General features: G+C 48.4%; 1 protein-coding gene across 3 annotated transcripts; it reads left to right on the top strand.

Moving 5' to 3' along the window:
* Positions 1 to 201: 201 nt before the first annotated feature.
* On the top strand, positions 202 to 12,467 carry slco2b1 (solute carrier organic anion transporter family, member 2B1). Of its 3 annotated transcripts, none has more exons than XM_029519618.1 (15): positions 202 to 322; positions 1,247 to 1,341; positions 1,784 to 1,921; positions 2,075 to 2,237; positions 2,417 to 2,635; positions 3,806 to 3,904; positions 4,912 to 5,042; positions 7,982 to 8,072; positions 8,209 to 8,373; positions 8,451 to 8,649; positions 8,984 to 9,125; positions 9,893 to 10,062; positions 10,246 to 10,310; positions 10,493 to 10,613; positions 11,465 to 12,467. In XM_029519618.1, the coding sequence occupies exons 2-15, from the start codon at positions 1,255 to 1,257 to the stop codon at positions 11,655 to 11,657; spliced, it is 1,983 nt and encodes a 660-aa protein (XP_029375478.1). In that variant the 5' UTR covers positions 202 to 322; positions 1,247 to 1,254; the 3' UTR covers positions 11,658 to 12,467. The 3 variants fall into 3 exon arrangements, with proteins under 3 accessions (XP_029375478.1, XP_029375477.1, XP_029375479.1); XM_029519617.1 differs by having other exon boundaries at positions 214 to 322; positions 1,215 to 1,341; XM_029519619.1 differs by lacking the exon at positions 202 to 322 and adding an exon at positions 902 to 1,016.
* Positions 12,468 to 13,084: the final 617 nt, after the last annotated feature.

The raw sequence follows: 13,084 nt of genomic DNA, 5'->3' as shown, positions 1-13,084 counted from the left end.
CACATCAGAAATGATTTGAAATCATTTTTTAATGGAGGAAACATCTCAGGTGTTACAATGTTTCCAGTGTGTCTGATTAAAGATGTGTGTGACATTAATATTCAACCCAAAGAAAGACAGAAAAGAATATTTAATCTTCCAGTAGCAGATTGAAACACTCAGGCTGAAGCGCTTCCTCCTCCTGCTCTCAGCTCCAGGGTCAAATTCCAGTTCCTCCCCACTCGGCATCAGAGCTGTCAGACTGAAAGTGTGAACGTCAAACACTGCGAAAGAAAGAGAGAAAGTAAGAAGCAGAGAGAGCGATCGGAGCTGCTGTAGGACGGTGAGTTCATTATTTCTCTCTCACGAATTTTCACTAACATTTCTGCTTCATTGGAGATAGACAATAAAAACAGGAAGCTTCTAAAAATGTCTGAAGGAAAGTCACAAAGGACATTTACTGATTCTGGTGTTGGCATGTTGGACCTTTACTGTGTTTCTGTTTTATTCTTCCGAGTCATCAGGAAAGCATTAAACCCTCCACAGTGGAAGACGACATGGTTTTCTCAAGTCAGTCGTCATTACAGCAAGATAAAGCTCCCAGGAGGATTTAATTGGCTTTTATTTTGAAAAGAACTGACTCAGTCACAGTGACACAGGACTCAGATTTGGTGCATCCTCAGGGGACTCAGACCAGCTGCAAGTCCAGATCTCAGAAGGATCCCTGTTTCTGTCTCTGTGTTAAAACCAGCTCTGTGAGGCTGCACTAGTATCTGCATGCTAACATGCTAACAGTGACGACACTGAGGTGCTGCACTTTGCAACCTGATCTCTGATTGGCTGGCTGTTTTCTGAGCTAACCAGTAAAATACAGCAGATTGCAAGAGAAGGAAAAATAATTTTTCAAGTTATGGGGCTTCAAAGGCCCAACCCTCTGGACTTCAGTGAAGTGGACTATCAAGGGAAGTGAAGAGTGAATGTCTGACTCTGAGCAGGAAGCATTAAAACAAACACTGCAGATCGGACTTTGTATGGTTGTGAGTCTCTCTCTCTCCTGGTGGCTCAGGTCCAGGTCTTGGTCTTGAGCTCAGCCTCCTGCCGTCACTTTCCTCTGTACTCTGTTTGAACAAAGACATTCAACCTTTACGTGCCAATAATTGTAGAAATGATTGTGTGTGTGTATCTTCAGGAAATGTACAGTTGCTTTTATGAAGCTGTGTTTTGGTGTTTTACAGACTCTGGTCTTCGGTCTCTCTCTGTGGTACAGGTTGAATCATGGCGGCCAACAACCTGAACATGAACTCTGACCCCGCGGTGTCGCCGCCAACTCGCCAGCAATGCAGTCCCTTCAACAGCATCAAGGTTTGTGTTGCTGTTGGCCGGTGACGCCACTCTTTTTCACGTTTATCTGCTGAATGTTCAGACACTCTGCACCGGGGAAAACTCCAGGACACATTTCACTGATAAAAATATGCAGAAGTAACCAGCTACAACTGTCTTAAAGAGCCTTAAAAGTCAAAAAGCCTTCAAAATTAAGTCTTGTATGCTGAGACTTGGCATTTTATTTTGGTAATGAAATCCCACAGGAAATGCAAAGGCCAGCTAACATTAATATGCTAAAGTTAAATTTCAGGCTTCAGCAGCTGAACTAAACTTTAACTGATAAACTCTACCTAAAGCGCTGCATCCATTCCATTATCAGTTCAGACCTAAAGCTGTCCATCCTGGTATTGTTCTCTCAGCACACAACACGGACCCATTTCCTCTCCATGTGATGCAGACATGTTTGTCTTTGTGTGTGCAGTTCTTTGTGTTGTGCCACAGTCTGCTGCAGCTGGCTCAGCTGCTGGTGTCGGGCTACATGAAGAGCTCCATCTCCACCATCGAGAGACGTTACGGCTTCTCCAGCCAGAAGTCTGGTCTTTTGGCGGCCTTTAACGAGGTCAGGACCAGACGGCCCCTCTGGGTCCTGGTTTTATCGGCTTCGATTGTGTTTACATACTTTTGGTCTGAGAATCAACAACAACCACTAAAACCAATCTGTCCGGACCTGCTGGACCCGCTGCAGCTCATCTCTGCGTTTGTTTGTCTTCAGGTAGGGAACACCGTCCTCATCATCTTTGTGAGTTTCTTCGGCAGTCGAGTCCACCGGCCGCGCTTCATTGGGGGAGGAGCTCTGGTGGCCTGCCTCGCCTCGCTGCTGATGGCGCTGCCACATTTTCTGTACGGACCATACGAATACACCGACAACATCAACTGTGAGGCTGCGCACACTTTACTGCACACTTCTACTTGAACTGAAGCCACTGAGAGGATTCCAGTTTGGTTTTCAGGAGGAGGGGGCATTCTGTTCAGGATCAACACATTTTTTGCCCCAGTGGGGGTAACAGTCGGGACGTCGGGGTTGAAACTCACTGTCCCTTCTGTTTGCCTACAGCCCCCAGTGACAACAGCTCCGGCCTCTGCCAATCAGACAGATCTTTTTCCACCTCCAATGACAGCTGCAGCCAGCAGCAGAGCCACGCCCAGCAGGGGGTGTATCCTCTGCTGCTGATGGGGCAGCTGCTGCTGGGCATCGCCGCAGTCCCCATCCAGCCCTTCGGCATCTCCTACATTGATGACTACGCCAGCAAGAGGAACTCGCCGCTCTACCTCGGTACGTTCTCTCTGACCAATCAGCAGTCAGCAGTGTTGGCATCATCTCACAGGTGACTGACGCGAAACAAAAAAACAAACAAACAAAAGGCTTGTGTACTGACTAATAACCAGAAATGTCGGCAGGTCATTATTTCATCATCGTCAGGTTCTGTTGCTAGGCGACATCTAGTGTTTGTGGTGACGATGAGCTGACACAACAATCTGTTTCCTATATTAAAGTAATAAATTGGGATGTTCAGGAAACTCTTATTTTAACCCAAAACGAACAGACTGTTGTTACGGTAACCATGACGACCAAGGTCACAGTGTGGTCACATGAAAGACTGATCTGAGTTAAGTCATGTGATCAGACCAGTTCAGATCAGGAATATGTCTGCCGCAGTTGCACCATCCTGAGGCATCTGCTCAGCCCACACACTGGCTTCCTGGATTCCCTGAATCCGATCCACACACAGGAAGTCAGGCAGAGAGTGACTGTTCGCTGACTTTGGCTCAACACGTCGTCATAACCAGCAGGAATCTTTCCATCCGTCTTCTTTCTTTTCACTGAGTGCTGATGCTGGTTCACTGAAGAAAGATTTAAAGAACTTTTACTTCCTCTTCATTCAGCCTGACCTCTGAAGGATTCAGCTGTAGTGAATTTAATTTCCTTTAATTAGCCACAAAACCGGTCCAACAGAATTCCATTCAGTACAGATTATACAGGACACACACGTTTAATTGGTATTATTAGGTGAAATAATAACAGTTCAGGAAAACAAGGACATTTCCAAGTCCAAGCAGAAAAACCAGTTTCAAACCACTTTGACACAGTTAAGTCCGAGACCTCAGACCACAAACTGGACTCATTAAGACTCATTAAGTGGCTTGTCTGTGTAACATCATCAGCATCAAGCAAAGTAGCCACAAACTGCCAAACAAACACTCACAGAACTTAGAACCTATCAGAACTAAATAAGTTTAACTGTTTGTAGAGCGTTATTGTTCTGTGCAACCCAAACACATGAGGAACTTTTCTTTTGTTATTCTGCTTCACTGAAGATGAGGAAACTTTTTAAAAACAGAAAAAATGGAAAAGAAAGACAAACAGACATTTGGTTTCTCCTCAGACAGCAGCAGCATGTTTCCATCATCGTTCTGAGGTTTGTTCTTTTTTTTTTTTTTTCAGGCATCCTCCTCGCCCTGACCTCCATCGGCCCGGCCCTCGGCTTCATCACTGGCTCCCTGATGCTGCGCTTCTACGTCGACTTCGACAAGTTACCCGAAGGTGACACTGCCACTGGACAGAAACCCAGTGTCCGGTCCAGCTCATTTACAACACTTACTTTGAGAGGAAAGGGAGGACTTTGTGGAGTTACAGTCCTCAGAGTTCAGTCTGTTCAAGTGTGAAGGAAAAAGGTCTCCTCAAAGCTTCAGGAGGCCGAGCTGAGCTCAGTCAGAGAATGTGAAGGAAGGATATGAGATCAAGTGGGAATGATCCGGATTTCTAATGTTCACGATCAGATGTGTCTGAGCTGCTGAGCGTGGTTGTTTGGTCCGTAGTTCCCAGTTAGTAAAAACTGGAAATCAGTGTGAACATTTCCAGGTGAACTCCAGTTTCTTCATCCACAGCAAGACATGAAATACACGAATACCAAGAAGGTGAAGACGATGAAGACGAACAGCAGCAGGTCTGAGTCACTGAAGATGTAACAGTTTTTCACACCCTGCTGACTCCAGATCCTCCTCAGCTCATTCCAGGTGGAGCCTGACCAGTTCAGTTCAGCCACACATTCAGCGGAAACTTTTCACTTTCTCAGGCTCCCAAACCGATCATTTAGGAGGTCGACAAACACTCGCGCGCACACACACACAGTCACTCCCTCTCTGGTTTGAAGAAACAAGTTTTTGTTTCAGCTGGTCTCTAAAGAAAGTTGAGCTCTATTTATCCTGAAGGTGTCAAATGACATCAGCGTCATGAAGCATCAACAAACGTTCAACCTAATCTGAGTCCAGAGTCGCTGATTCCTGTTTTTCACACAGAAAAAGCTCTTCAGTCAAGTTTATGTAGCTTTTTATCTTAACGCTCTTCTGGGTAGCCCCGCTATTTAAAAAATGAACATCATGTTGTGCTGAAGACTGAGACCATTAACTCGTCAGGGAGGAGGAGGGACATTTTCCCATAGACTTCAATCGGGAACATGTGCACCCTGTAGCAGCCACGCACCTTCAGCCGTTCTCCGGGTTCTGGTTTATAAGATCCATAATTCACTTTGTCTTCTGTTCTTGTTCCAGACCAGATCAAGCTGGACTCCACAGACCTGCGCTGGGTGGGGGCCTGGTGGCTGGGCTTCCTGGTGGCGTCCTGCCTCCTCTTCCTCACGGCGCTGCCGTACCTCTTCTTCCCCCGGAACATGCCCAAAGAGGTGAGACGGGTGGAAGACAGCAGAACAGGAAGTTGATCTGTAAACAGCAGCAGACTCCACCCATCAGTGTTTACCGTAACAGCCCCGCCCCCCCCCCAGGAGATAATGATCATCATGATCACACTGTCTGTTCTTCTTCTGCGGTTTAATTCAGCACAAGACATAAAAACAGACAAACATGGAGGAAACAACAAATGGAAGCCGAGTTAATCAGAATGTAACAGTGAAGAGGCCCTGTGGGGCCCTCAGGGGGCTCCTTCAGACCACACTGAAGTAGATTATCTGCTGCACAAATGAGTCAGAGTCCAGTCAGAGTCCAGTCAGAGTCCGGTATGAGTCCGGTCAGAGTCCGGTATGAGTCCAGTGAGAGTCCGGTCAGAGTCCGGTATGAGTCCAGTGAGAGTCCGGTAGGAGTCCGGTCAGAGTCCGGTCAGAGTCCGGTCAGAGTCCGGTATGAGTCCAGTGAGAGTCCGGTAGGAGTCCAGTCAGAGTCCAGTGAGAGTCCGGTCAGAGTCCGGTCAGAGTCCGGTCAGAGTCCGGTATGAGTCCAGTGAGAGTCCGGTCAGAGTCCGGTCAGAGTCCAGTGAGAGTCCGGTCAGAGTCCGGTCAGAGTCCGGTATGAGTCCAGTGAGAGTCCGGTCAGAGTCCGGTCAGAGTCCGGTCAGAGTCCGGTATGAGTCCGGTCAGAGTCCGGTCAGAGTCCGGTATGAGTCCAGTGAGAGTCCGGTCAGAGTCCGGTCAGAGTCCGGTATGAGTCCGGTCAGAGTCCAGTCAGAGTCCGGTAGGAGTCCAGTGAGAGTCCGGTCAGAGTCCGGTCAGAGTCCGGTATGAGTCCGGTCAGAGTCCAGTCAGAGTCCGGTAGGAGTCCAGTGAGAGTCCGGTCAGAGTCCGGTCAGAGTCCGGTATGAGTCCGGTCAGAGTCCGGTATGAGTCCAGTGAGAGTCCGGTCAGAGTCCGGTCAGAGTCCGGTCAGAGTCCGGTCAGAGTCCGGTATGAGTCCGGTCAGAGTCCGGTATGAGTCCAGTGAGAGTCCGGTAGGAGTCCGGTCAGAGTCCGGTCAGAGTCCGGTCAGAGTCCGGTATGAGTCCAGTGAGAGTCCGGTAGGAGTCCAGTCAGAGTCCAGTGAGAGTCCGGTCAGAGTCCGGTCAGAGTCCGGTCAGAGTCCGGTATGAGTCCAGTGAGAGTCCGGTCAGAGTCCGGTCAGAGTCCAGTGAGAGTCCGGTCAGAGTCCGGTCAGAGTCCGGTATGAGTCCAGTGAGAGTCCGGTCAGAGTCCGGTCAGAGTCCAGTGAGAGTCCGGTCAGAGTCCGGTCAGAGTCCGGTATGAGTCCAGTGAGAGTCCGGTCAGAGTCCAGTGAGAGTCCGGTCAGAGTCCGGTCAGAGTCCGGTCAGAGTCCGGTATGAGTCCGGTCAGAGTCCAGTCAGAGTCCGGTAGGAGTCCAGTGAGAGTCCGGTCAGAGTCCGGTCAGAGTCCGGTATGAGTCCGGTCAGAGTCCAGTCAGAGTCCGGTAGGAGTCCAGTGAGAGTCCGGTCAGAGTCCGGTATGAGTCCGGTATGAGTCCGGTCAGAGTCCGGTATGAGTCCAGTGAGAGTCCGGTCAGAGTCCGGTCAGAGTCCGGTCAGAGTCCGGTCAGAGTCCGGTATGAGTCCGGTCAGAGTCCGGTATGAGTCCAGTGAGAGTCCGGTCAGAGTCCGGTATGAGTCCGGTATGAGTCCGGTATGAGTCCAGTGAGAGTCCGGTCAGAGTCCGGTATGAGTCCGGTATGAGTCCAGTGAGAGTCCAGTCAGAGTCCGGTCAGAGTCCGGTCAGAGTCCGGTCAGAGTCCAGTGAGAGTCCGGTCAGAGTCCGGTATGAGTCCGGTATGAGTCCAGTGAGAGTCCGGTCAGAGTCCGGTCAGAGTCCAGTGAGAGTCCGGTCAGAGTCCAGTGAGAGTCCGGTCAGAGTCCGGTATGAGTCCAGTGAGAGTCCGGTCAGAGTCCGGTCAGAGTCCGGTCAGAGTCCGGTCAGAGTCCAGTGAGAGTCCGGTCAGAGTCCGGTATGAGTCCGGCCAGAGTCCGGTGAGAGTCCGGTCAGAGTCCAGTCAGAGTCCGGTCAGAGTCCGGTCAGAGTCCAGTCAGAGTCCGGTCAGAGTCCGGTATGAGTCCGGTCAGAGTCCGGTATGAGTCCAGTGAGAGTCCGGTCAGAGTCCGGTATGAGTCCAGTGAGAGTCCGGTCAGAGTCCGGTAAGAGTCCGGTCAGAGTCCGGTAGGAGTCCAGTGAGAGTCCGGTCAGAGTCCGGTCAGAGTCCGGTAGGAGTCCAGTGAGAGTCCGGTCAGAGTCCGGTATGAGTCCAGTGAGAGTCCGGTGAGAGTCCGGTCAGAGTCCGGTCAGAGTCCGGTGAGAGTCCAGTCAGAGTCCAACTCAACGTTCCTGTGTGTTTGTGTTGGATCGGCGTTGGCAAACTTCTTGGCATCAGCTTTTTCTTCTTCATGAGAAACATCCTCAGTCTGGATGATTCTCTGACTGGAGGAAGAACACGAGGAGCTGCAAACCTGCATTCTCCTCAGAGACCATCAGAGGGTATTGAAGTCTATGTGAAAACTGCTTCTCACTGGATTTTGTCTCAGATAAACTGAAATGGACCAAAAGTCCAAATTTGTTGCCAGAAACATCTTTTCAGCTGTGTATCTGTCTAAATTCCTGCCATGCGGTGTGTTGGAGTTTGGAATGTGGAGCAGCTGATAGACTCCCACATCTGTGTGACTGTTGATGCATCAGACCAGATAAGACTGAAAGTCGGGATTTCATCTTCATTCTTTTAGGCTAAATAAATCCTTTTATCATCAAACCAAAGTCCGGCTCCTGTAAAGTTGTCGGGTGTCTTCCGTCTGAAGCTCTCTGACATCCAGCAGCTGCAGACGGACGTTTCAGGTCTGTAATGTTGTTTCTGTATTTTTCAGGATGGTGCAGATGACGAAGAGTCCCGGACGGACGACAAGCAGCAGCAGACAGACCCGATCCAGGAACTCTCCCTCCTCCAGTTCCTCAAAAGTAAGAGTCTTCTGACGACTGTCTGGCGCTGCGGCGGAGGTTACTGAAGGTCCAGTGTTTCTGAAGAGGTGTTGTCAGGTTGATTTGGCAAACTGGCCCTTTGAGGTGTGACCTGATGATTCTTCCTGTCGGTCAGGTTTCCCTCGAATCGCCCTGCGGACACTGCAGAGTCCCATCTACCTGCTGGTGGTCCTGGCGCAGGTCAACCTGGCCGCTCTTCTATCCGGCCTCGCCACCTTCATGGCCAAGTTCATTGAGCGACAGTTCAGCCAGACCGTCCCCTTTTCCACCATGATGATCGGTGAGTCCACGTCAGTCTCTGAGCCCGAGCTGCCTGTCGGTCGTGCTAAGCTAGCAGCTTCTGGATGTGTCTTTCAGGAGGAGTCTGTATCCCACTGGCCGTCCTGGGCACCGTCCTGGGGGGGGTACTGATGCGCAGAATGAATCTTTCTGTCAGCGGAGCCAGCAGGTTGTGCACCGCAGCCATCATGCTCTGCATGTTCACCGCCCTGCCGCTGCTGCTGATTGGCTGCTCCACTCAGAAGGTCGCCGGGGTCTTCCCTCCTGCGGATGACAGGTAGGAACGACTGACCAGGTTTAAGACAAACATGAGGTCAGAGAGTGAAGCAGGCAGGACAGGAAATCTCCAAACATCAAAGACCGACAGGCAGGAAGTCCAGGAAGTACAAAGACCAGGAACACAAACACTCAAGGACAGGAAGTCTAGATCTGAAACACAAGGGAGAGATTCCACTGCAGCCTGCCGGGCCAGACCAGGACAAGTCTCTGGGAAAATGTCCGTCCTCCTCAGTAAACGTTTTCCTGATGAGTTTATGGTCTCAGTCTGAAATACAAGCTGATTCATTTTTTAGATGTATAGACTTTAATGTGTTTATGTGTTTCCTGTTCAGTCATCAGTTGTCGTGCAGTTCCAGCTGTCATTGTTCTCAGGAGGCATTTAATCCGGTCTGTGGTTCGGACGGCGTGGAGTTCAGGTCTCCCTGTCATGCCGGCTGCCTCGCCGCAGTGATGGACACCGAGCGCCGAGTCACCGTAAGACGATGTCCACCTCTCCGGTCTGACTTCCTCTTTTTTCTGCTCCTCGTCCTGAAGCTGATGGATGTTCTGTCGAGACTGACGTCACCTTCTGTCCCGCCTCGATAGAGCTGAAGTCTGACTCCTCCCAGATTCAAACTGTTCTGTTTCCTTTTCATCGTAAATGACTTATTTTCTAATTTCATTTTCAGCCTTTGTCTGCAGATCGTTCGGTTATGATAGAAAATCCTTCGATGAAATAAAACTGGTAACTGTTGAGGCCACAAACATCAGCTGCTCTTTCACTTTTATTGAGACTGATTTCAGATTTGATCAGTCTGACTGTTTGACTCCATCTTTGGAAGGCAAATTAAAATGTACTACATTTCTAAGAAAATTAAAATGAAAATGTTTTGACCAGATGCCCAGACGTGATAAAATGTTCAGATGTTTCTGGTGAACTCAGGAGGAGACTCCTGTTAGAAAACCAGAAGAATGTGAAGCTCAGTGAAATGTGTTTTTCCTGGAAAATTCCCAGAGCTGACTGGAAGAAAAGTGACACCCTTTATAGAAGTGTTACTTTCACTTCAGGAGGATTTCATCACTTTCCAAACATCCACATGGAAGAAACGGGAATGCATCACAGCTCCAAACACTTTGGAGACCTTTCTGTTTTTTATTTTTTAAATGTCAGGAAACAAACTAACTCTTATTTTACTGATTGGTGTTAAAATAAAGGTTTCTGCTGTCGTAGCTCAGCCTTTCCTGTCTCTGTGTGTGTGCAGAACTACACTGATTGCCGCTGTGTTGGCGGTCTTGGTGGTCCTGCACACGCCTCCCCTGGGACCTGCGGCAGCGGGTGCACCCACCTCCTCCGCCCGTTCGTGGCGCTCCTGGGCATCACCAGCTTCGTGGCCTCCTTCTCCCAGACTCCGTCCTACATGATGATCCTCAGGTATGAAAACCGGTTTAGAGTCCAGCGATGTCTCAGAAGTCATTTCTGCTCAGATTTAATCGTGATGAAATCAACACAACACAAAGACAACATAAACTGCCTGTCTTTGTCAGCAGACCAGAGTCTGTCTCCAGGTTCAAAGGCAGTCCATCTGTCCCCATCTGTCTCTGTCTGTCTCTGCAGGACGGTGCCCACAGAGGACAAGTCCTTCGCAGTGGGAGTTCAGTACATGCTGTTCAGGGTTCTGGGTGAGTCCACAGCCGACCTCTCAGCCGGTCTGACCGTTAGTGAATCGGATTGATTCCCCAGATGATGAACCTTGAGGACTTAAGCGCCCCCACCCCTTTTTTCTGAGTTGTCAGATTGTCAGATCACGCTCCCCAGCAGATGACCCTGTTCCTAACCTTTGACCTGTGTCCTCTCTGAGCAGCGTTCATGCCCGGCCCCGTGTTGTACGGCAGCGTCATCGACACCACCTGCATCCTGTGGGGCAGAAAGTGTGGCCAGCAGACCTCCTGTCAGTACTACAACCTGGACCGCTTCAGACAGAGGTGAGTCCAGATCCAGCAGGGATCAGTTTCCTCCAGAGTCAACGAAATGAACAAATGTGTTGATTTGTCTGACAACATGAACATTCATGATGCACAGAGGATAGACCTGCTGCCTTTTCATTTAGTCTGACAGTCTGATTACGCGAGATGCTGTTTCATCAGACCTCCACTCAGCTCCTCACAGCTGGTTGGACGTGTTCTGGTGCCAAAAGGTATGAAGTCCTGACAAGTGAGAACAAGTTTGCTGTTTGCTGAAGAAATGAACGTGGAATCTGTCCTGCAGCCCAGAAGCCCAACCAGGGAACCGACTCCTCCGTCAGCAGCACAAACATGTCGGAGCAGTTCACGCTTTGCTTCGGAAGCATTCACCTGAACTGCTGAACTGAATCTGACCAACATGTTGCCTCATCACATTTTTTTTCTCAGTCAACAACAAACTGAAGAAAAGAAACATTTTTGTGACAAGTCTGAAACTTTCCCGACAAGTTCAGTTGTTGCTTTACTTTGATTCTAATCTTCCATCTTCAATAGTGACCTCCAGAGTCACGTCTCCACATCAGACACTCCTATTGGCTCCGGTGGGTGATGTGACAGCCAATCAGAGTCTCTGGATCAGTCCTGTATGTTTCTGAGTTTATTGTGTTGTAAAGACAATCAGATATTTGGAGCAGATCATTAACAAAACAATCCAAACACATGAGAGGAACTTTTCTTTGGAGTAAAAGGAAACATTCAGAGTCATAAGAACTAACAGGTGGTCCTGGCAGTCTGACCCGGTTTCCAGCAGACTTTCTTCTGGACCTGGACCAGGTCCCCAACATTGAGACCTGACTGGCTGTGTCTCTGTGCAGGTTTCTGGGTCTGCAGGTGGTCTTCGTGTGTGGTGGTCTCCTCTGCTTCCTGCTGACCATCGTGGTCCTTCGCAAGTCTTTACTTCAGGAACCAGAACCGAGCAGCAAAGGAAGGTACGAGCTTGTGAGCGAGCAGAAGCCAGCGGAGAGCAGCTCATCAAAAGAGAAAGAACTGCAGAGCATCAAGACCTGAGGGAGGATGAGGACCTGGATTGGCGGCAGGTCGATGGTGTGTGGAGTTTTCCTCCTGAGCTGATCTTCAGTCTCCGATGCTTTTTTATCCACATTTTCATTAACGCACTGTTTTTATATGAGTATAAATCTACATTCTGGTGCTGATGATAAATAAGCTGCAGTTCCTCTAACGGCCACTATATGCTGCTCAAAGAAACCTGACTGTATTGAAGTGAATGGGAAAATTTCCAAATTCTTCTACAGATACAGTCAGGCCACTGTGATCTTTCAGGGTGAGCTGTTCAACTTTTTATTAGCAATGTTAGCACCCATGTTAGCTCCGCATTAGTAGCCATTTGAGCACCATGAGAGCAACTGTGCCAGATTAGCATGCTTCATGCTGCAGGAAGCATCACGGAAACTGTGATTCTATGAGATTTAGAACAAAAGTGAATGTTGTCAAAAATGTGCCTTTGAGTTTGAAAGCCTGAACTTTCATTTTCACATTTTTTTACTCTGTAAACATGAAACTGAGCTTCTTCTATGAAAATTACAATCAACAGTATATTTTTAAGTAAAGAATATAAAAGAATGATCGTCTTTTATACTGCAGTTTTTTACATGAAACGTTTTTATTGTGTCGACTGGAGAGAATATATCAGATATATTTTGTGGAGCTCTGTCTGCTGAATGAAAGGCAACAACATTATCTCCATATGAGGATGAAGAGACTTCTGTAATTTCATGAATGTTTGAATGTAAAACTGTGATTCTCAGATTGTGCTCAGAATCTTCAGGCCAGTTTTTTAATAAAACCGGACACAGATCATTGTTCTGGTTCAAGCAGTATTTTAATCCCTGATCAAACCTGAAGTGACCTCACTGAGAGTTTAATCTGAGGTTTGCTCGACATTCCTGTTATGATCTGCACACAGAGACAAGTCCAGACAGCAGTTTGATGACACTGGCAGAGAAACGTGTGACAGTTTGACAACAGCCATCAGCAGCAGGTTGAGACGTGTGGAGCTACCAAAGGAACGCCAGCTCTGAAGCTTCAACACTCCGCATCTAACGTTCACTCGCTTCATACTGTCTCAAAGCAGATGTTCATTTTTAGTGGATATCGATCCCTCAACAAAAAAACATTTACTGTAAACTGTGGATCTGATCGCAGTTAAATTATTGTCTTATTTTTTTATATTCTTTTAAATAATTTCATTAAATAACTTTTTCAGATAAATCAGCTTAAAACATGATTCTGTGCACAAAACAAACCACTTTCATATGAAATAAGACTGATATGTCTGACATACATGACGATTTGACACGCTGCCGTCTTGTGACAGAGAGACAGGAAACTGATCTTCAGTCTAAAGGCCGGTTTCCTCATGAGGACAGCAGACGGTCTGCAGAGGAAGAGGAAGTGAGGACGTCTCAGCCACTTAT

This window comes from Echeneis naucrates, chromosome 14 (genome assembly GCF_900963305.1).
Source record: "Echeneis naucrates chromosome 14, fEcheNa1.1, whole genome shotgun sequence".
NCBI lineage: Eukaryota > Metazoa > Chordata > Actinopteri > Carangiformes > Echeneidae > Echeneis > Echeneis naucrates.
The sequence above is the reverse complement of the archived record's forward strand: the minus strand, read 5'-3'. Positions and strand labels throughout refer to the sequence as shown.